The 22,945-nt window shown below is 33.8% G+C and overlaps 2 protein-coding genes across 4 annotated transcripts; one reads left to right on the forward strand and one right to left on the reverse strand.

The window, feature by feature from the left end:
* Positions 1–414: 414 nt before the first annotated feature.
* Positions 415–1,859, forward strand: LOC109015008 (phospholipase A(1) DAD1, chloroplastic-like). The gene has a single exon (XM_018997503.2). It carries the CDS (start codon positions 445–447, stop codon positions 1,729–1,731), a length of 1,287 nt encoding a protein of 428 aa, XP_018853048.1. The 5' UTR covers positions 415–444; the 3' UTR covers positions 1,732–1,859.
* Positions 1,860–10,239: 8,380 nt separating this feature from the next.
* On the reverse strand, positions 10,240–22,259 carry LOC109016684 (protein VASCULAR ASSOCIATED DEATH 1, chloroplastic). Of its 3 annotated transcripts, none has more exons than XM_018999074.2 (18): positions 21,901–22,253; positions 19,882–19,941; positions 19,355–19,405; positions 19,017–19,082; positions 18,063–18,158; positions 17,818–17,958; positions 16,911–17,011; positions 16,628–16,809; positions 15,950–15,990; positions 15,705–15,792; positions 15,493–15,579; positions 15,233–15,287; positions 13,806–13,872; positions 12,994–13,093; positions 11,675–11,736; positions 11,537–11,579; positions 11,120–11,418; positions 10,240–10,701 (listed from the first exon to the last, which is right to left on the reverse strand). In XM_018999074.2, exons 1-18 carry the CDS (start codon positions 22,090–22,092, stop codon positions 10,453–10,455), a joined length of 1,980 nt encoding a protein of 659 aa, XP_018854619.1. In that variant the 5' UTR covers positions 22,093–22,253; the 3' UTR covers positions 10,240–10,452. The 3 variants fall into 3 exon arrangements, with proteins under 3 accessions (XP_018854619.1, XP_018854623.1, XP_018854629.1); XM_018999078.2 differs by having other exon boundaries at positions 17,818–17,919; positions 21,901–22,252; XM_018999084.2 differs by lacking the exon at positions 10,240–10,701 and having other exon boundaries at positions 11,277–11,418; positions 11,526–11,579; positions 21,901–22,259.
* Positions 22,260–22,945: the final 686 nt, after the last annotated feature.

The raw sequence follows: 22,945 nt of genomic DNA on the forward strand, positions 1-22,945 counted from the left end.
GACCTCAGACCTCTGGTCGGAGAGACAACTTTCTCATATATACAATTTTAATTTTAATTTTTCTTTTTAATTCTTGGGTCCACAAAGGAAGTCAAATGTCCACTAGATGATCTGCTTCTCCTTGTATTTTGTAGCGACTCTGCTGCAGTGCTCTCTCTCCCTCTCTCTCTCTCTCTCTCTCCGACCCTCACATTTTTTGTATCCTTTTACGCCATCTGTACGTACTCTCTCTCCTTCTCTCTCTCTCTCTCTCTCTCACACACCATCCAGGCACCTGCCTAGTTACTCCTTCATGCACCGTCCATGATACTCTCTCTCCCACTCTCTGCCTCTATAAATAAAACCGTCCAGCATTTCAGTCTCCCAAACTGCGACTTACTGGTGAAGTGAGCACCAAAATAAGCAAGCTTCAAATACAAACAAACAAAGCTGATCACTAGGAAAATGAAGCTTGCTTTTGGTGCTATTCGGCCATGCAATACACCACCTGTATCCAAATGCACGGTTTCTATGCACTACTACTCTTCCATCTCGGCCACACCCAACCACAAAAGCATCGCATTCCCACAGTTTGAGGTCTCCTGCAGCTCCCTCAAGCACGACTCTTCACAGCGCAGCCTCGCTGCTGCTCACTCCGTCAAACTCGGCAAGAGGTGGATGGAGTTCCAGGGTATTAACAACTGGGAAGGCCTGCTTGACCCTCTCGACGATAACCTACGCCGCGAAATACTCCGCTACGGCAAGTTTGTCGAGGCAGCTTATCGCTCTTTTGACTTTGACCCCTCCTCCCCAACCTATGCCACGTGTCTTCACCCCAGAAACTCGCTCTTTAGCCGGACCGGAATTGTGGAAACCGGGTATAAAATCACCAAGAACCTGCGAGCCACTTGTGGAGTCAAGTTGCCACGTTGGTTTCACAAGGCCCACCCCAATTGGGTGTCCACCCAGTCCAGCTGGATTGGCTACGTGGCGGTCTGTCAAGACAAGGAGGAGATCGCCCGGTTGGGACGACGTGACGTGGTGATCGCCTATAGGGGCACTGCAACATGTTTGGAGTGGCTCGAAAATCTACGTGCCACCTTAACTGATTTACCTAATCATCGCGACGTTCCCAAGGAGGACGGGCCAATGGTAGAGAGCGGATTTTTGAGCCTCTACACATCTAGAACCGACGCGTGTCCTAGCTTGCAAGAGATGGTGAGGGAAGAGATCGCAAAGGTGATCGAAACATACGGTGATCAAGACGAGCCCCTCAGCTTCACGATAACAGGCCACAGCCTGGGTGCGGCATTGGCTACACTCACTGCATATGATCTCACAACCAATGAAAAAGCGCCATTGGTGACGGTGATATCATTCGGTGGGCCACGCGTAGGGAACAAGGGCTTCAGGTCCCACTTAGAAGAGAGTGGGAGCAGGATACTTAGGATTGTGAACTCGGATGATGTCATCACCAAACTACCTGGCTTTGTGTTCAAGGATTGTGAGATTGCAAGGAGGAAGGGTGTACACGTGGATGGGCTTCCGGGATGGTTACAGAGGTGCGTGGAAGAGATGCAGTGGGTATATGCAGACGTCGGACAAGAGCTTAGAGTAAGTAGCAGGGAGTCACCGCACCACGTCATCAAAAAGGGTGATATGGCCACGTGTCACGACCTGAAGACATATCTTCATTTGGTTAACGGTTTTGTGAGTTCTACCTGTCCTTTCAGAGCTACCGCGCAGACGTAGATCAGTGCAGCTGAGTAGTTCAATCCAACCTAGAGATCTAACACATGGGGTTTTGAGTAATTTTGAGTCTTTTGACCTCATCGAGCACATAATTAATTGAATTGTGTGCACGTTGTATATATGTTTGACACTTTTGTACGGAAAACTTTTTTCTTTTGTAAAGGGAATCAGACGATTCTTACCCATACATTCATGCTATATTTTGCAATCTTAGGGTGAGTTTGGTTATCAAACTCATCTCAACTCATCATTACAATTTTTTCAAATTCCAATACAAAATATAATAAACAATTCAATTTTTTCAAATCTCAAAATAATAATAATATTAAAAAATAATATTCTAACAATATTTTATCATCTCAACTCAACTTAACTCAACTCACTTCAACATCTAAACACAACCTTAATAATTCTTTCATCTCAGATTAATAATTAATCCAAAAAGTATAATCTTTACTAATTTGTAAAATTTTTTCTAATTTTTTATACTTTTATTCTTAGTCTTATCCACATTTCCTAATTAATACTGGTCAATGCTCTTAAATGGTCAGTCTTAAATGATGCTTTGCAAATTGTCATTTGTATATATACTAGTAAGATGTTACGTGCCTGAAGCACGTATGCGTAGTTCAAAACATTAATAGATTTTATTAAAATAAAAATAAAGTATATATATCTTATTATTTTATTACTAATATATATCTTATAAACTATTGAAAGATAGATTATTTGTAAATTATTATAATGCTTTCCTATTATAATGAATACGAAAAGATAAATCTACATAAATCTATTTTTCTATTATAACGTATTTTTAAATTAGAAATTGAATCCATGATTATTATTATAATAAATCTGCTTTATTAGCATATTTAAATATATTAATAGTGGAATAGAAACCAACAGAAACCATAAAAGTAGTTATAAATAGAATGTAAATGAAAGTACAATTGTATCCCTGTGTTTTGTAATTATTACAAACGGATGGAAAGTTAATGAAAACCAGTATATTCCGTTAAAACAAGAAATTTCTGTTAAAATAAGAAAATTCCGTTTCATAGGCTCTTTATATATATAGAGATATATATATATATATATTATCAAATTAGAATTTGATCTCACTTAAATTTTATGTATTTTGCTGTTTTATTTCAATAAATCAAATTAGAATATAATATTCATATTAAATTATTTACAAAGTATGCAAATGTGCTGCTTAAAAACTTTTAAATATATATCAATATTATTCAGCAAAATACAAAACTTAGTTTATGGTAATTTACATATATTACCACTTTTTTATAATTCCTATATAGCTCGTTTCTATAGTACAACCTTCTCTTAATTGCAACATATGAAAATTTTAGATGTAAAATTATCAGTATTTTTAAAATTTATTTTTCTTATTTTTTACTTAATTTTTTATCAATTAGTTAAAGGTATTTCTAAAATTCTCCAATTCAACTATTTATTTTTTACCTAAAGTATTCGAGTACTCCTCTAAATTAACTCTTAATTCCGGTTTCGTCTCTAAGTATACAAAGCGTCACTTATTATCACTGCATAATCAAGTTTGTAGATTTCCCAATTGTACTTATTTTAATTGGATGCATAAAACGCCAAGCGATGAACTGGTGACACTGACGTTTGCTGCATGTCAAACTCATGCATAATTATATAACACATTACATTATGCTGATCTTGTCGTCATTACTTATACCTGGTTCCTATTGAAATTTATTTAAATTTATGAATTATATTGAGATGAGTAATACTATACAACATATTTTCATCTTCTTTTGATTATATTAAGTGATATGTGATAAATAATTATTTAATAATAATAAATATATCACATCATATTTAATTAAATAATAATACGTTATATAAAATTTTTCTATTTTTATTTTTTATTTATCTATCAAGTCTTGAATGTACATTATAATCCCCCGTCAACAAAGCATGAGTGTCAGGTCAGTCAGATCAACAATTTGCAGTAAAACAATCTATTTATTAGATTTTATAATTAATTTTTTTATAAGCCTAATTTGGATATGAGAATCTATTCTCAAAATATATTATTATTATTTTTTATATATTTTTTTGTTACTATTTACATAATACTTATAAATATTTTATTATCTAGACGCAATTTAAAAAAAAAAAAAGTGAGGCTGGAAAAGTAAGAGGGAGAAAAGCTGAAAAGTTAAAATGGTTGGATAGCATTATCATAGCAATATGGACGGTATAAGAGATCGAGAAAGGTACAACGCGTTAGCTAGCGCTGATCTCCGCGGTGAGTGACTTTGATTCTTGAAGTTTGAAGAAATGCTGAAAATGGAAACCAAGTACATGAAAATGTTTGGGTGCTTAATTTCAAATGTGATTTTTAGAAGTGTTTTTTTTAGTGTATATATATATATATATATATTTTAATGTTTACAAAAGATATTACGAATAAATTTATGCATTTTTCTTTTATAAAAATATTAAAATACAATAGGCATCATATTTGGAGGGCATCTATACCACACTATGCACCACCGAGATTGAAAAAATGAAAACAATAAAAAAAAATAATACTAGTTAGATACAATCTTAACGCGTGTAATTCTTGCACTCTCTTTAAAAAAAGAATATATCATTAAAAAATAATTTTTTTATAGATTTCAAATTTACTTATTTTTTAAAAAAAGTTGCTCAAAATTTGTATAATTTGTGATTGTAAATATTATGTTTTTATTAAAAAAAAAGTATTTTAACCATAAAGATATTTTACAAAAATTAAATTTAGTGATACGTTAGATCTTATTTATAATAAAAATAATTTTATAATATATTAATTAATATTAATTTATAGATTTAATTTTATAAAATGTAGCTAAATTATTTCTTAAAAAAACCATTCAATAAATTCAACAGTCTTGTGCCACAGAATAATTAAGAAGAATGTGGAACATGCCAAATGCCACAGCCTAGCTAGCTCTACATACATCAAAAAGTCGTTGAGAATTTTATTAAAAAACAAAATAAAATAGCCTTTTAATTTGCTGTACGACGTCCTCTCAAACCCCACTTTTCATTCTTCATCTATCCCCATCATTATCAGAATCTTCTTACTCTCAATGCTGACACTATCCTAAAGCCAAAATACCCAATATTACACATAGTTTCGTATGTCTTAAAGCATCTTTATTGGCTTGGTTAAAATTGAAGGACAGTTAAAATTTAAATAATATGTGTCAAAAACCTCACATTAGATTGGACATCTTTAAAATAATTTAAATTTCAGTTACAGTACTTCATTAAATATAACTAACTACAATTGCTTCATCAAACATTAAAATATTAGTTTCTCACTCCAAGCAAACAAATTAAATTAATTAGAATATAATTAACATTTAGCATTTAGAATATAATTATTATTAACATTTAATTGGTAGAACTACAAAATGTGATAAAAATAAAAATAATTAATTAATTATTAAAATAATAATATTTTATTATTATATATAGAGTAAATGGATAATCTAATGCGGAGATTGAATTTAAATGGAATAAATAAATGTACATTTATGTGATATTAGCTAAAATTTGAAGATGCATTTGACCAATCTAATGAAAATGCTCTTATATATGTGCATGCATTTCTTAATATATGTGCTTAAAGAATCTTGGGTGAAAATCTAAGTGGAAATGCCAAGTGTCTCGATAGATTCTGATATTTATTTATTTATTTAGTGATTAAAAAAATATTTTTTAATAATGTTATAATTTTTTTATATGTTTAAGATGATTAAAAAAATACGTGAAAAAAAAGTAAATATACTTATAGGAAGAATTTATCGAAAGAATTCTCGGTGGTGTGATGCCACCCAAAGTCTTAAAAGATAGCAATAATCTTTGTAATTTTCCATAGCAATCTTTGTTTAGCCAGCAACTTCATTGATCAAGACACATCGGATCCCCACCAGCAAATTGGCAGAAATGAATACAAAGTAAATAATAATTTAGGGGTGGGCAGCAGGGTGTCCCGCCCGCACTACTTGAAATAGCGGGGGCGGACTAGGCTCAGGTCCACCCGCATAATACCCCTAGCCCTGCTCACTATTATTTATAATTATATATAAATATATATACATATATATTAAAAAATCCATTAATAAAATGACATTATGATTTTAGCTTAGGTTTTATTTTTAAATAATACATCATAAATGACGTTGTTTAGAGTTAGATTATAATTAAACCTAACCCTTCCCCCCGTCTATTCTCTCTCTCTCTCTCTAGTTGTTCTTGCCTCTCACTGCTCTCAATCCCTCCCAGAGCTCAGTGGTGGTGCGATCACATGGTGCTACACCACGCAGAGGTCGAGTCTCTTCCCCCCCACCCTCGACAACTATTTCTCTCTGTCTCTCTCCCTTCCAAGGTATTTCTCTATCATATGATATATATATCTTTTTGAATTTTTTTGTTGTTTTTCGATTCGTTGTGGATGTATTAGTGATTATTTATTTATTTATTTGTATTTCTCAGTTGTTTTTTGTCATGGGTTGGTAGTGGGCGGTGGAGGATCGATGGATGGACCAAGTGGCCACCTGATCCATCCACCCCCCAGACCCTGGCATGCGAATAGGGCAACCCGCCCCCATGGTGCAAGGCCGGATTTCGAGAGGCAACCCCCCTCCCCATGTTGGGGTTTAGGTGCAATAATTGGGTAATTCTGTCACTACAAGAAAACTGTTTATTTGTGCCCAGTTATTTCATACGAAAACAAATATTTCCTGTTAAAATGAGTTTGTTTTCATCGTAAATAGTTATTCTTGTCGTAAATAATCTATCATAAATACTCGTTTTTCTTATAATGCGTCACAGGACTGGGGTAGCACCCTAAGGAAATATAAGAGGATGTGATAATATATATGTATATATGTATCATTCACGTGTTTGACATTATTCATTCATGCAAATTAAAATGTAAGTACGAGTACTTGGATCGATCCAATAGTAGAAGATCATGAAGCATGAAGGAGAGGTACTGTACTAATTGCAACTCTCTCTATTTCCAGATGTCTCAATTAATAGGGTACGGCCACTCACGTACGCAGCAGCTTGCTTCTGTAGCTGATTACGCCAACCCAGACGAAGGATATTTTTCTTTTGGGAGAGAGGATCATGTGGCCGTGGCTCCCCTCCCTCCCAAATGGAGAACGCGTGTTTAATATTTTAGAAGGAAACATGATATAATTTCACGTGTCGGAATTTATCACGGCCCTGCTGATCACCAGTGATCATTTATGTTATTATATCAGAGATCGTCGATCTTTGTTAGTACTGTAACCTATGTACGTAGGGGTTAATTGATCTTTGCTTACTCCGCTGTAGCACAACTAAAAAGAAAAAAAAAAAAAGATCCCGACTTGCTCATTACTATCGATCTTTACATTTTCATTGATTGTTTTTCTAAATTAAACGTGAGGATTTTCTCTTCTTTTTTCTTTCCTAGCTAGCTTGTGGTTTTCAATGAAATAAGGTACATGCATCATGTTTTACTCTCTCTCTCTCTCTCTCTTTTTTCTTTGTTCTGTCACGATCTTCCAGTAGTACTGCATGCATCAAGATGATCAATGCCTAGCTAGCTAGATTTTTGCGTATCAACAAAGGATTAGCCTTGATCTAGATAATTAGGGATGCTGATGATCACAATATACTAGACAATATATATTAGATCATATTGAAAAGGAACATACAAGCGTGTACACGTACTGTACTAGCAAAGATGATCAATGGATTGGGGCCAAAAGAATGCAAAGGAAAACATGCATGAATGCTCACCCTCCAATGTGGAAAATGTGGTCATGAACAGTAATATATATCTTTGGAAGACAAATTCCAACGATACAAAATTTGCACGACAACGTCATCGTCATCATCATCTATAAATTCTAGCTCTCAAATGTTAAAAAGCAATAAAAATATAATATCCCATAAAACGGTCTCAGACTCTGTCATCACAGCAAAATGAAACACAATATATATATATATATATATATATATATATATATATATAATTGCGTGCATGATGTCTTCGTATAACTGAGAAAGTTATTTCCAAAATAAACTGAAGGATCGGGTCCCATTTATGTTTGTGGTGAGCCGATGGAGGAAGGCCTTGGCTAGCTAGCTACCTGTAGATTGTTATATAAGTAATGTTATATACAATCGTGAAATATATAAATATTATATAATTATTTTAAAAAAGAATAAGATCTATTCATAAAAAAATTAATTTCTTGTCAAGTAAATTTTAATTTTTTTTTATTTTTAAAATAATTATACAACGCTTGCACACTCACGATTACAAATATCATTTATCTTTTTATATATGACACTTTTCTTTCCAATGAGTAGGTGATGATCATTCCTGTCAGTGGAATAACGTGACCCTCCACACATTATAATATTTGGAAAGAGAGAGAGAACCATATCCTCTAGCGAGTGCTACTTTTTCAAGGCCAAAGAAAAAAGTACCCTAATATCTGCTCCAACTCATGCAATCCTTTCCAAGGCAGTGATCTAGCATATTGAGCAAACACTTCTTTATCTGAGTAACAGTATTTTTAGATATTCTTGTATATTTTATCTTTAGATATCATTTAAATATAAAGTATTTTTTAATTTTTAATTTTTAATTTATTCATTTAATTATTACCTAATCATTATTTAAATACAAAATTTAATACAATTTTTTCAAAATTTTTAAATAAAATATAAAAAATAATAAATATTTTTTAAATATCAAAATAAAAATAATATTAAAAAAATTATTTTCAAATAATTTTTTAACTTTATAATATTTTTATTTAATTTTTTTTCTCTTTTTTTTTTCAAAATTTAATAAAATATTTTAATATAAATGATTTCATTATTATTTACGTATTATTTCAATATTATTTACAAATATTCTGAGATACCGATTAGCATGCTGATGTACGTAGCCCCACAAGTTTACCGAGTTAACTTTCATATTGATTTGGGAAAGGCCGAAAGGGTAATAATTAATGACATTGATGGGCACCCAATCTGTAGGATATTATAAGCTTTTCGCCAAAGCTACGGTACCGAAATTTTAGGAATCGTATAGGAAAAACATGTCAAAACAAGTTATTTTGTACTGCTTTGCATATAAAAAACGCTCCTTTGTCTTTTCCAAATAGGTCTATGAACAAAAAGAGATTTCATCCGATAAAAGGGGGAAAAAAAAAAATTCAAGAGAAGAGCTTGATGAGGAAGTGGACGGTCGAAGCAATTACGACGAGTGTGCTGCGCCGCAACTTTAATTAATTGCCAAGAATTGATACTCTTGTATATTTTGACGTTGAACCATCGATTGAGAAGCTAAGAAGTACCTTTTCAAACAAAAAAAAAAAAAAAAGGGCTTAAGAAGTACGATCAACCAATGACAATTCCTCCTTTCACTCAAACCAAAACGTGGAACATGCCACAACCAAAAGGTTACGAGTCTTAATAAAGCACTTATGCTTGACATTTCAATGCAAAAGGGTTCCAAGTAAAGAGCCGTCTGCATGGGAAATTTTTTGGAGGCTTGAAAGGTCGGTGGCCTTCTGCAAATAATAAGCATTGGGATATCCCGGAAGGCTACCTCCTTTAACATGTGCACTCTTTTGATGCGTTCTCTGCCACAGGTTCTTAATTTTATCCTGCTTTAAAGTCATTTAAGTTGGCTCCAAGTCACAACTATAAGTGGTGGAGCAGATGGTAAAGTAAGTTTTGGGTGTATCTTACTTAAGTTGCGTTTGTTTGCAAGACTCAGCTGAACTTAATTTAATTTTAAGCTGAACCTAACATCTAAATACTCAACTCTCAAATTACTAAACTGATCTCAATTCAAAACCTCCTTACATGTGAAATCCACAATTTTTTTCAATTTAACACATCTTTATACGTGGGACTCAACCTTTTTCAACTTCTAATAAAAAATACTAAACTCATCTTAACATCCAAATACACTTTAAACTCAGTTTAGATGGATTCAACATAACCCTCTCTACTACTCAATTCACTACTATTAATAAAGAACTGAACTCAACTGAGCTCATCATCCAAACACAGCCACCCTGTTGTTATTGAGTTGGTTTCAGTTGCATCTATAAAAAGACTGATCATGCTCATTATCCTAACCTCGGAGGGGTTTCAGTCATGTTACTTATGACTTGATCTATCTTGAAAGAATGCCTATGAATACGAGTCAATCTATGATCACATCTGGATTGAAAGCGCCGAAATCTCCTTCATTCCTATCCAGTTTTGCTCAGAAAGGGGAAAAAAAATGTTGGGTAATTCAAATGACAAGATTATTTTACTAGAGATATATATGTTGTGCATCGAAACTCAAAAGTCATCAAGCTGTTCTACGACGCTGACATTAACTCGCTGCTATGCTTTAAAACGTGTTGCATTACATGGATCAAGGCATTCACATTAGCATTTGTGGAAGCTGATATACTCAAAAGTAGATTAACGTAGAAGAATGTATTAGTACAGGTGGATCTTGAGTCATTGGCTCAATCTGCATATCACTTTTCTCCCTATGATATCGTCATAACAAAGAAACTAGTACATTTTTTTTTTTTAAAGTTACAAAATAAGAAAAGGAAAATTAAATTTACCCTGATGAGAATGATAAGGATATACAAAGGACTATCTTTGCTTACTACGTTGCTCAAGGTCATTCAGTTCTGCTTTCAGTATTGCATGCTCATGTCGCATCCTCTCAAGCCGAGAGTCAACCATGTACATCTCATCTTTAAGGTGGTGAATTCGCTTTTCCATCCAAGCCATTGCTTCGGAGGATCTTCCACCCACTCCACTGCCCATGCTATTCATGTAGTCGGCTTGGGGGTTCACATGAATGTGTTGGGGCCTAGCTAATAGCACAAGTATGCTCAACTGCAGGGAATAAAACAGAACAAACTGTGAACCTGTCTTATGGAGTAGCAATTTTTATCATTTTATCCTTGGCTTATAATTTTGGAAAGAGAACTGCTACATATACAAATATATTACACAAAAGTAAACTTACAAACTGATTTGGTTTCATGAGATCCGTTAGATCTATTTTACAATAAAAGTAACTTTACAATCTGACGTATCACATCAAGCCACATCAGTTTGTAGATTTACTTTTGTGTAATCTCTTTCTGTCTAAAGTATTTTCCTTTTGGAAATGGGTGTATGGTTACTTAATAAATGCTATAGAAAATAATTAATTAAAACATCATACTAGTATTTATGCCATAGAGTAAATGCTCAATTAGATTATTAAGTGAATAGCAGAAATTTAACAAGCTGGTTGAAAAGTACATACCTGCATCAAGAAAATTACAGCAAAAATGATAATTGCAAGTACTGAAATATGGTTTTGGCTTTTCAAGGATCCTAACTTCACTATAAATTCTCTTAGCCAAGATGTCAGGGATGTAGCATCAACGAAATTTCCTTGCAAGAGATTTCCAACTTGGTGGTATGCAACCGTGGGTTCAGATATCTGCTGCATTCTCATATGTTCACTTGATCCACATGCCCTTTCTGAAGATTCTCCCGTCCTCGCTTCACCCTCCAAGTGACCTTCACCATTCTGAATCATGCTATCAGCAGCACCTCCCTCTACTCCATTGAAAAAAATCATATGATTAGTTAACATTAATTAATCATCTGCAACAGCCAAAGCATAAAATATCATGCATTGGAAAAACTACTGAAATATAACTCACAACAGCACAACCTTCTTTGTTTTCAATATTCTTCTGCTTCAACAATTCATGTGCCTGAGAGTAATAATTATACAAATTCTTAAATGGGCATTACAGCACTTACAGAACGCAAAATCAATAACCATGTACACCAAACAGAAAAACAATACCATGCTTATCCAGGTTGAGTACGCCTCTCGACATTCTTCAACGGTAGACTGCACTATTTTGCCTGTGACAACATACACTCATCTCGCATCAAATCAAGTCCATATTTCAATGTAACACTTCAATCAAGACACTATTTTTTAGACCCTTTAGCACAAATAAACTGAAATCACAAGAAAAAGAAAAATACACACGGATACATGAAGAAGAGAGCAAGAGTATTTTGGCAAGCACAATTTCAAAAATCTGAAAATTTAAGAAAAACATAAAAAGCATTCTATTTGTGTACCAAATGAGGTATATGAGTAGGAGAAATCTAAGACAGACGACACTCAAATGCCTAAAGCATTCCTCAGGCTCACACATGCACTAGGAATTCAAGATATCTCTGCATACCATGATGTAAATATCGTTATACTTGAAACAGCTTTTTCACCTTTTTTACCGAGAGGGCCGTGTCCTTCTGTTCTTGAGTTTTAACTTTTCACTTGACATAAGAGAGTCCTATTTTCAAGACACTATATTTTTTTCCCCTGAATAAAGGGTACCAATTTCAACTACAAAGTAGTATTTCTTAAAATCCTACAATCCTACGTATGCCAAATCTAGGGAGGCCTACCAAAAGCAGTAAACCCCCATTCCTGCATTAGATAGGAAACGTGCTATAAAAGTTAAAACTGCTTTGTTTTTGTTCAATGAAAAAAGTTAGTTCGTCCAAACTTCAGGACACTGTTAAAGCAGGAAGTCTAGAAACATCTCTATTTTGCAATTCAATTGATAGAAAATCACTCGGTCCATCAAATTTATCTTATGTCATTTATCTATTTAGTGGAAATATTTAACGCCGCTATTAGCACATATGGTATGACAATAAAAGCCAACCAAAGTACCTCCTAATTGAAATCACCTACATTTGTTCCATTTGAGTTGTGGAATGTAAAATCACAACTCACTCAAGATTCTTTGATAATAGAACAATATAAAATTCCACGCATTGCAACATCAGGTTTATGAGGCAAGCAGCCACATCAACTAATTTTAGCCCACCCCACCTGTATTATTTTTACCCTGATAACTACTTGACTTCTTATTGTCTAAATTAGTTAAGGTAAATTATAATTTGGCAGAAATATAATGGTGAACGCTGAATCATGTAAGCAATGACTAAAAGGAGCCCCCATTATCTGTGAAAATCCTCAAAGAGCAATGTTCAACATGAGGCACCTTATAATTAGTACTTGGAGGTGCAAACCTTTCTGTCGATACATATAAAATGCATGATGACAAACTAAAACAAAACAAAGTATAGCACTTTACAAACCTTTAAATACAGTTTTTTTGGAAAATGCCACATTGACATATATACGCAACATGCAGCATTCTTTCGACCCATCAGTATCTCTCTCCACATCCCAAAGCCCCTGATATTAGATGCAGATAAAATAGAACTGTGTTTCAATGTCACTTTATTATCAGAATCTTTACTAGAGAAAAAATATTATAATAATAGCGACAAGACAATACAGATACACATGGACATGATTAGTTTTTTTTATCGGTACCAATTTACTAGATAAAACATGATAAGTTTGCAAAATGAAATGCACCATTATGGAAGAAGGCTATATGGACATTGATAACCTAGCTAAATAAGCAAGGAATTGTATTAAAACTTTTAGCGACTTCCTCCACAACTATAGGAAGGTGATCTTTTTTTTTATGCTTATGGTATACACCAGGTAAAAATCCTGCCCAGATGGAATCAACCAACATACAATGCACACATGTTAGAAGCATGGATCAGAACCATAGGGTTTAAATAACAAATTAAATAAAAATGAAGAAATAAAAGTGAATTGTAGTTTGCTAAGACCAAATAAATAAGTGGCATGCAGTAAGTTCGGACAATAATACGACAATAATGAATGTGTTAATCATGACCTCTTTAAGGCTTGTGTGTGAAAGATGAGGACACCTCCTTTCTATTTTTAAATAGCCCAATTTTAATATCTTACTCAAAATATTTATCACAATGTAGGATATTTCAGAAACGCATGCAGCATATAAATTACACGAAAGAATCATCCATACTAGACATGTCTAACAAGCTTGGTTATAGGTTATGGGTTATACCTCAACACGGAAATAATCTGAATAGGGCACGTCACTGATTTCTTGTGATGTCTCGATGACCAAATGACTGGAGACATAAAAGTGAGAATATCAAGCAAATAACATACAATTTCGTAAAATCATACCTTTTGGATTAGATAAAGTTATCTCAGATAATTTTTCTTCAAGATTTAAACAGATTGAGGAAATATTTTTACCTATAAAAAAAACAGATTTGAGGAAATAAAAGAACTGACAAATATGCATAAGTAATAACATAAGAAAAGATCAAAGGTGCACTAGCAGTTCAGAACAATCATGCCAGCATAAGAAATACATGACATGATATTACGATCAATATATGGTGCTATATCTACCTTAGCCAAAGTAAGACTGCCTCACTATGCAGAACGTGCTTGAGTTCATATTACACAGAACTAGCAATATATAAGTTTTCTCATCTTTAGATCTAACATCACTCTTTATGCGCTTTTACTAATGGGTACTCCAGTGACACATTAAAGCAATTCCAGCTTCAACGAGCATTCCTCATAAAAATTATTCAGTCATTATGTTCTTACATCTTCCTTGGTATCAACTGTTAATTTTTTATAGTTTGCATCTTCATGCATGTAAATAAGGATCTCATGTTCATAATTTGATATTTTTTACTGTTTATAGATTTTCCATGAATCTATTCGAACATTTTTTATTATCATGATAGTTTCTTACATACATAAGACAGCCACAGAGGAAGGCAAATTTGGATGCAAAGGAGTTGGAAGACTCATAAAACTGCTAGCATTTTCTCCATATTATCCATAATCAACTTTACTATCCAACCATCCCACTGCATCAAATTCCATCGGTTTCTCCAATTTATGCACCGTAGAATTGATCAAGTCATTAGTTCTTAGTACGAGTACTTGCATGATGCGGTGCCCTTAAAAAATAGGCAAATATCATTTATCTCACATTTCGCATGTAATAGAACTAATAAACTTCCCTTTTGACTTCGCACTTTCTATATTATGACTTGCTCATCTTCCTCCTAAAATAATCTTATACTTATTCAGAACCATTTTCATTACTCGTGGCTCAATCTCATTCTAAAGTAACAAAAATAACCACCACCAACATGACAATGACATTGATAATGAAGATAGTTTTGGTAATAGTAAGCTATCAAAATACTTATAAAATCAATATTCTCCATTAACAATCGATAGCAGCTTAAAAAAAATTAGCTGCTAAATCAAATTTATAAGATGAACAAATATAAATCAACGCCTCTTCTTCATGAAATGCGAGGCAATACAGTTAAAATAGCAATGAAGTCCTTTACTGAGATAAGTATGATAATTGCCTAAAAGACTCAAGGTTCTTTATTTTTTATTGGCAACTCAAGGCTCTTTATTACAATATTAAACCAAAACGATGTTAGTTACCTGTTTCTATAAACTCGAAATTTCTGGATCTCTTGGCAGCTACCAAACTTTGCACCTTAACAGCAATACAATATATCAGTTACAACACACCAGAATGCCAAATCAAGAAATTAATCTATAGAACATTTTTTTATGAGGAAAAGAGAATGTACTACAGAAAAATATATTACAGAACATGTCAATTGTTTTTTTTTATAAGTAACAGAACATGTCAATTGTACAGGCTGACATGACAATGACAACAGATCACATGGCCATACCAAAATATATTTTTATTGGATGTTGAAAGGACACGTCACGGGCATGCCCATATTTGTCATGAGGATACCAAGAGCTGCTCCGAAACTCTGAAAAGCATAAAAAAATCACAAAATAAAAAATATGAAAAACATCTGCTAAACATCCTTCAATGAGGAAACTAAAAATATGCACATTTGAATCTAAAATTCCATAGGAATACTGCACAGGATACCTTTATCTCCGCATCTTTTATGAAATGATTCGGTGAAACTAAAAGCATCATCTGTGAAAAAGAAACTAAAGAAGTCCTCTACTTTTATCTGCAATACATAAACCGGAGTTAACTTCAAACCAAATTCACTTGATGCCACAGTTAATCAAAACCAATACATTGGTGTGGTGAAACTTGAAGATGATGAACTTAAACGGTGAAAAACACGCAATAATCCCTAAAGAAAAAAGAAATTGCAACACTACCGGAATCTTTGATTCTGCAACCTTTGTATAAAATTCCGGTACTGCATGACAAAAATACAGCTCAAATAATCATGACACAGATAACAACTATGATTACACTAACAACAACAGTACTTATCAAAGAAAGAATACAAAAAATAAGCAGAAACTTATCTGTCATGTAAACTTTTAAAATTTTAGCTTATAAGCAATATACAAACACCAATGCATGTGTTTAACAGATGTCTAGAAGTTTTTTCTTTGTTATGACATGAAACCTCACCGAGCCCCTCCCCCCCCCACTACTTCCCAAAAAACACCAAGGGAGTAAAACCCCCAAGTATATGAACCCAGCCATCAGAACCTGTATTAGGTAATCTAAGGGAACTCCTAATGCAAAGTCGAATCCAGTATGTTGAGTCTATAGCTCGTCCCAGGGCTGCCCTTTGACCACTAGGTTGTACATTGACAAGAATACACATGTCTGTCTAGAAAGTTTTAAAAAGATGAAGACGACAAACTATCAGTAGCTGACATCCAGTCAAACAATGCTGTGAAAACAGCATTGCTGGCATGTATTTTCAGACTGGAGCAACACAAGGAAAAATGATTATCAAACTCTATTAACTTAAACAAACAGGCTTAAATCAGTCAAGCCACACAACAAAGCAACATTCTAGCACTGAGGAAGAAACTCACTCTTGGGGGCAGCAATATTCTCGTGCTTCCATATCAAAGTCTGAATTGAAGATGAAGGTTCGGCATTTAGAACTGGTTCAGCGTCCCCTACATTATCTTGCTGCTCTGAAGCTGTTTCTGTTACTGTTTCATCTTCAACATTGATAGGCAGCGAATCATTTAATACAGGAGGATCCTTATTCCTAAATCACATGCATGCAGTACAACCTAAATGATCCCCAGAAAGAAAACAACAATCCACAATGAAGTGTCAGAGACTCACAATTGTTACTCATGGGAATACCTGTCCACAGAGTCTGATTCATGGGCTGGGCTTTCAAAGCACTTGACCCTTTCAATTAGAACCCCTCCATTCTCCTGGCTGCTTGATTCAGATGCTGATTCCTGAGGTAGAATCAGGACATTATAGCAAAGAATAACAAGCCAACGCAATGGTGTGAAACTAACTGGGGTGCTTAAATCTCGTTATTTAGTAAGCACTGTACAGCTTAAATCTCATTATTTAATAAGCACAAAATTAAGTCTGTGGACATTCATTTCAGGATACATTCAGATATGTTATAAATTATTTGGATACACATGGACTTAGAAAGAAGAAATAATTACTAATCAGAACTTCAAGAAAGTTGGGAAATCTCATTTTTCACATATAAAGTTCATGTTGCAGGCAAAAAAAAAATAATAATAATTACAGATCAAAATTAAGCCGCATGTTCTGCTCAGACGTTAGAAGTACCAAGTGATTGCCTATATTACGTCACAGTGAAGCTAGTGCATGTTTTGGTATTACATCTTATTCATAGCATGACCTAAATCTAACACAACAATTACTTTTTGAATCTAGCCCACATAGACACACCTAGAAACAAATAATCATAAGAGGCAGACTAATTTATGTTATTGATGCCATAAAGATCACAGTAGCTCCTCAGATCTAGCTGGGAATTTTAAAATCAACCCGAGTGGCTCATCTAGGAAATTGGACAACACAGAAGCCCCATTGAGAGGATGATCCACTTATAAATATTCTCTAGAGAGATAAAAGGTGACAAAACACATTATATTTTAAGAAGTGTGCTGGTTGGTGAAAAAACCTTAAAAAACTTCACAAACCGACATTAGTCACCATAATAAACAAAGTTATCATACAACACCTGCTGTTACATATAAAAAAATTATGTATTTAACACCTGTTGTTCTGTAGCTCCAATGGCACCATTGCTATGATTCAACCATCCATCATTTATGATCTTGAAAGCTTCATCACGGGACAGAAAAGATGCAAAGAAGTGCTGCCAAATAATAAGTGGATTAAGACATTGCAGCTGATACTGGAATGACAAAGATAATACCAAAAACAATTCAGGCCACATTTTTATAGACATCATCTCTACAAAGCCAAAGGGTAGAAATGAAAGTCCATATCTAGCATTACCTTTTTGCCTCCAGTAACAATTTCTATGGCATTAGGGAAGATCCCTGCTGTCTTCGCCCTTCGTACACCAGTGACTTCATGGAAAGGGATTATTTTCTGAAGCATATAGTTATCAAAATTGTCACAATCAAGATAAGAACATAAAGATAGTAAAACTCAATGGTCACTCATCTCATAAATAAATTACATTACAAAGGGTATGCCTATCTATTAAATGTTAGATAACTTAAGAAGCCTCCAGACAATGGAAAACAGAAACTGAGTAGCAGAACTCCTCATATCTATGTTAAATTGCAATTCTTGACTTTGAACAGCCACCAAGATCCTGTGTAGCAGTGAAGTCCTGACTATGTCCCTCAAAATAGAAACTCTCAGTGGCAACAATCGCTTCAATCCAATTCCATCTGATAACCATTTTGGAGAAACAAGTACAAATGCAAAGAAGAATGATCTAAACACCGGTTCAAATCAAGTAAGGATCTGATTGGACCATATCTTTAAACATGGGGGCTATATTCTAAAATTTGTGCAGGGTTGACTCCCAAAGGTATTGAGACCTTGGAAAGGATGACTAAAGTCCTTACTCACGTGCAGACTATGATATTTTTATGCATCAAATAGGCTGAGGAAATATTTAAAGAGGGTTGATTGAAGACCTTCCAGCACATTAGATAATGTCAAAAAGAGGCTCATGTTATCGATAAATCTTCCACTATTCATATTTTTTGGTGTTGTTAGGGGCAGAAAATGCAAGTCAAATGGTCAATGAAAAATGCCACCTGTTTCCAAACCCAATATGGAAATACTATATGAGAAGAAAATCCAAGTAAATGTGGAGCCAAATATGGAAGAAATTATGGAAAGAAGTTAATGGAAGTAAATTGGAATCTTAACACAAAAATGAACAAGAAGGGAGCATAATTCAATTAGTTGCAATCAGGAACTTCATCGTACCTTTGTCTCAAATCCAAATATGTTCGAGTAAAAGCAAATATGGTGAACAAACAGGTACATATGACCCTGAAACCAATATATATTCAGAAAATTAGGAAAAATGCAGAAAATTAAGCATTAAAGCCTACCATCACGAAATTAAAATGGATATACAGAAGAAAAATAGGTGGGCAACAACCAATATGTCACTGCTAACCAAAAAAGAATTAATGGTAACTTGATGCGTCCACCAAAACAATGAGATAAGGACATAAAAACAATGGAGAGAAAATAATCCACTTTCCAAAACCAAAGTCGTGAAATAAGATTAAAGACTGATTTATAAAGATAAAGATAACCTGAATAAGTATGTTCTCCTGTAAAGCACAATTAAAATCTTCAACAAGGACCTATAGAAAAAAAGAAAAGTGGCAAGGTTAAGCATGTTTTCAAATAATAAAAAGAAAGGAAACCATTCAAAATTTTGAAAAATCTTGTACATATGTGTGTGTATGTGTGTATGCATACATAGATAGAAAAATAGATAGATAGACAAAGAGAGATAGATGGATGGATGAAGAGAGAAAAATATTTTCCAAAGCAATATATAAAGACAGATATTAATAAATAATTAGTTTCAATATCTCGAATATCATGGATATCCACAAGATAACCATAAACGTGATAGGACTACCTTTGCAATAATTACAACAAGGCTAACTTATGTAAACAATGGAAGTTCCAAGCCAAGATGCACAAAATATAACCCTACATCAGAATTTTCATAAGGGAGAACAAATGGACACCTTACTCAACAAAGAAACCATCAATTATAAAACATTAAAGAATTACTTCCTCCAAATAGGGAAACCCTTTAGTCACTCACATCATCGGGTGGAAGACGAAACAATTGTCGATACTCTTCACTCCTCAATAGTGCTGGAGACTGTAACAGAAAAGCACAAGAGATAAATGGTGTGAGTACATGACATATATGGGCGAAACATGAAACCCTATATGATAGCAGGATGTATGCCTCAAAGTTTGTGCCTTATGCCTACAAAATATTTTTCTTACTTAGAAAAAACAAATTCTAGTCAGTAAACCTCATGGAAGATTGTTCCAGTCATCGTTTGACTCTCTCTTGGAAAATAATAAACAATGTATGGCACTAATCAAGCTTTAACCATACACTAATGTACGAGACATACATAATTTGAGGAAAATACACACGCACAATGGATAATATGTACAAGATATATAACATCTCTTAATTGATTCATACAAGCACCAAATGACAAGAAGGGATTACACTTCTGTAAATCATATTAGCCATTTTTTAAAAACCTCTAACCTGATGATGGGTAGACTGCTTGCTGCTAGATAGTCCAACACTGCTGCACTTTCAGCAAATTATATTCTACTGCACACTTATATTCCTTTTCCCCCCTTTTCTGTTATTGCCATTACATTAAGGACACCTAAAATCTTCAACTCAAGATTACACGAGCCTTTACTTTCCGGTATCAGCCATTCCCAAGTTACGAAATAGACTTGGTATCACTCTTACAATTTTTTTTTTAATCAAATTCGGGAAACTTTCAGTAAAAGAGTTATCATCAAGTCGAAGCCCTCGCTAAATACTAACGTAGAGGTGTTTTGCTTACTTGAGCTAATTCTATTTACCAAAAGGTCGCGTATTAGCATTTAGAAGTGATCACGTTTAACCATAAAAATTATTAAGGACACCTAAAATCTTCAACTCAAGATCACACGAGCCTTTACTTTCCGGTATCAGCCATTCCCAAGTTACGAAATAGACTTGGTATCACTCTTACAATTTTTTTTTAACCAAATTCGGGAAACTTTCAGTAAAAGAGTTATCATCAAGTCGAAGCCCTCACTAAATACTAACGTAGAGGTGTTTTGCTTACTTGAGCTAATTCTATTTACCAAAAGGTCGCGTATTAGCATTTAGAAGTGATCACGTTTAACCATAAAAATTATTAAGGACACCTATACTTTCCGGAATCAGCCATTCCCACGTTACGAAATAGACTTGGTATCACTCTTACAATTTTTTTTTTAACCAAATTCGGGAAACTTTCAGTAAAAGAGTTATCATCAAGTCGAAGCCCTCACTAAATACTAACGTAGAGGTGTTTTGCTTACTTGAGCTAATTCTATTTACGAAAAGGTCGCGTATTAGCATTTAGAAGTGATCACGTTTAACCATAAAAATTATTAAGGACACCTATACTTTCCGGAATCAGCCATTCCCACGTTACGAAATAGACTTGGTATCACTCTTACAATTTTTTTTTTTAACCAAATTCGGGAAACTTTCAGTAAAAGAGTTATCATCAAGTCGAAGCCCTCACTAAATACTAACGTAGAGGTGTTTTGCTTACTTGAGCTAATTCTATTTACGAAAAGGTCGCGTATTAGCATTTAGAAGTGATCACGTTTAACCATAAAAATTATTAAGGACACCTATACTTTCCGGAATCAGCCATTCCCACGTTACGAAATAGACTTGGTATCACTCTTACAATTTTTTTTTTTAACCAAATTCGGGAAACTTTCAGTAAAAGAGTTATCATCAAGTCGAAGCCCTCACTAAATACTAACGTAGAGGTGTTTTGCTTACTTGAGCTAATTCTATTTACGAAAAGGTCGCGTATTAGCATTTAGAAGTGATCACGTTTAACCATAAAAATTCCCAGAAACACCAATTCTAGAGTTAAACAATAGTTTCCTTCCATTTTCCTACCAATCTCTGTAAACAAATTAAAATCCGAGTTACTTCTTATCTCACAAGAAGTTCAAGAACCATACACACAATTACTAAAATGTGCATATACACAGATATATGTATATTTGGAATTGAAATAATATCCAGTACCTGAGCTTCGGCATCTTTGTAAGGATTTGGAGAAGAATTGTAAGAGTCGTTACGATCGGGTGTATCGGCGGAGAAGGAGGACCGAGCGATCAATGAGGATTCAGATGCCGCGTCAGCGGCCAATCCGGAAGGGGACGGGTCCTTCGGCTCGGTCACCTCGATCCTCTTCGCGCTCTCCGAGACCACCGCCATAGCAACAGACACAAAGAGAGAGAAACGGAGAGAGATCTGGGGGCAGGATGGACGTGGAAAGAGAGAGCGTCGGGGATGGTGGTTGGGGGGATCGCTTAATGGCTTGAGAAACGGACAACGGAAGCGTCGGTTTCCGAGTTCTTGGATTTTTTTTCTTTTTTCTCCTCAGCTGCAAGTCCACGTCACTGCTTAACTTCAGTAGGTTTTCAGACGGAGACGTTGACCTTCTTACACGTGGCACATTTGTTCATCTTCCTTCTAAGTTTCATAAAAATCCAACTTTGCTTTTCCCTATCGTCGGTAGAGGCCGGTTTGGATATATCAAATTTCATTTTATTTTATTATTATAATTTTTTTAAATTTTTATATAAAATATAATAAATAATTTAATTTTTTTTAATTTTAAAATAATAATATTATTAAAAAATAATATTATAATAATATTTTATTCAACTTTTAATTATTATCTAAAATTATTCCATTTTATCTCATTATCACTCTATAGATGAAATCATAATTTTATAGATTCTTGTACATAATCTCGATTAATGATTGAGTTGCTTTTTAATTGGTATATCCTTTTTTATAATAACATCATCAATTACAATATAGTTTAATTGATATATATGTCATTTTTATAGTAATAAAAGGAGGATATATGGAATTAATGGTAGTTTCGATAATAAGATGAGATGCGTAATTTTTAAAACTTTTCAAGAATTTTTATAATTTTTTTTCTAAACATCACTTAAATATAGAATACTTTTTAATTTAAGATCTTCAACATTTTCATCTAGTCATTACGTAATTATTACAAGTTTTACAAATTTAAAAATAAAACATAAAAATTAAT

The sequence above is a fragment of the Juglans regia genome, chromosome 14, assembly GCF_001411555.2.
Source record: "Juglans regia cultivar Chandler chromosome 14, Walnut 2.0, whole genome shotgun sequence".
Classification (NCBI taxonomy): domain Eukaryota; kingdom Viridiplantae; phylum Streptophyta; class Magnoliopsida; order Fagales; family Juglandaceae; genus Juglans; species Juglans regia.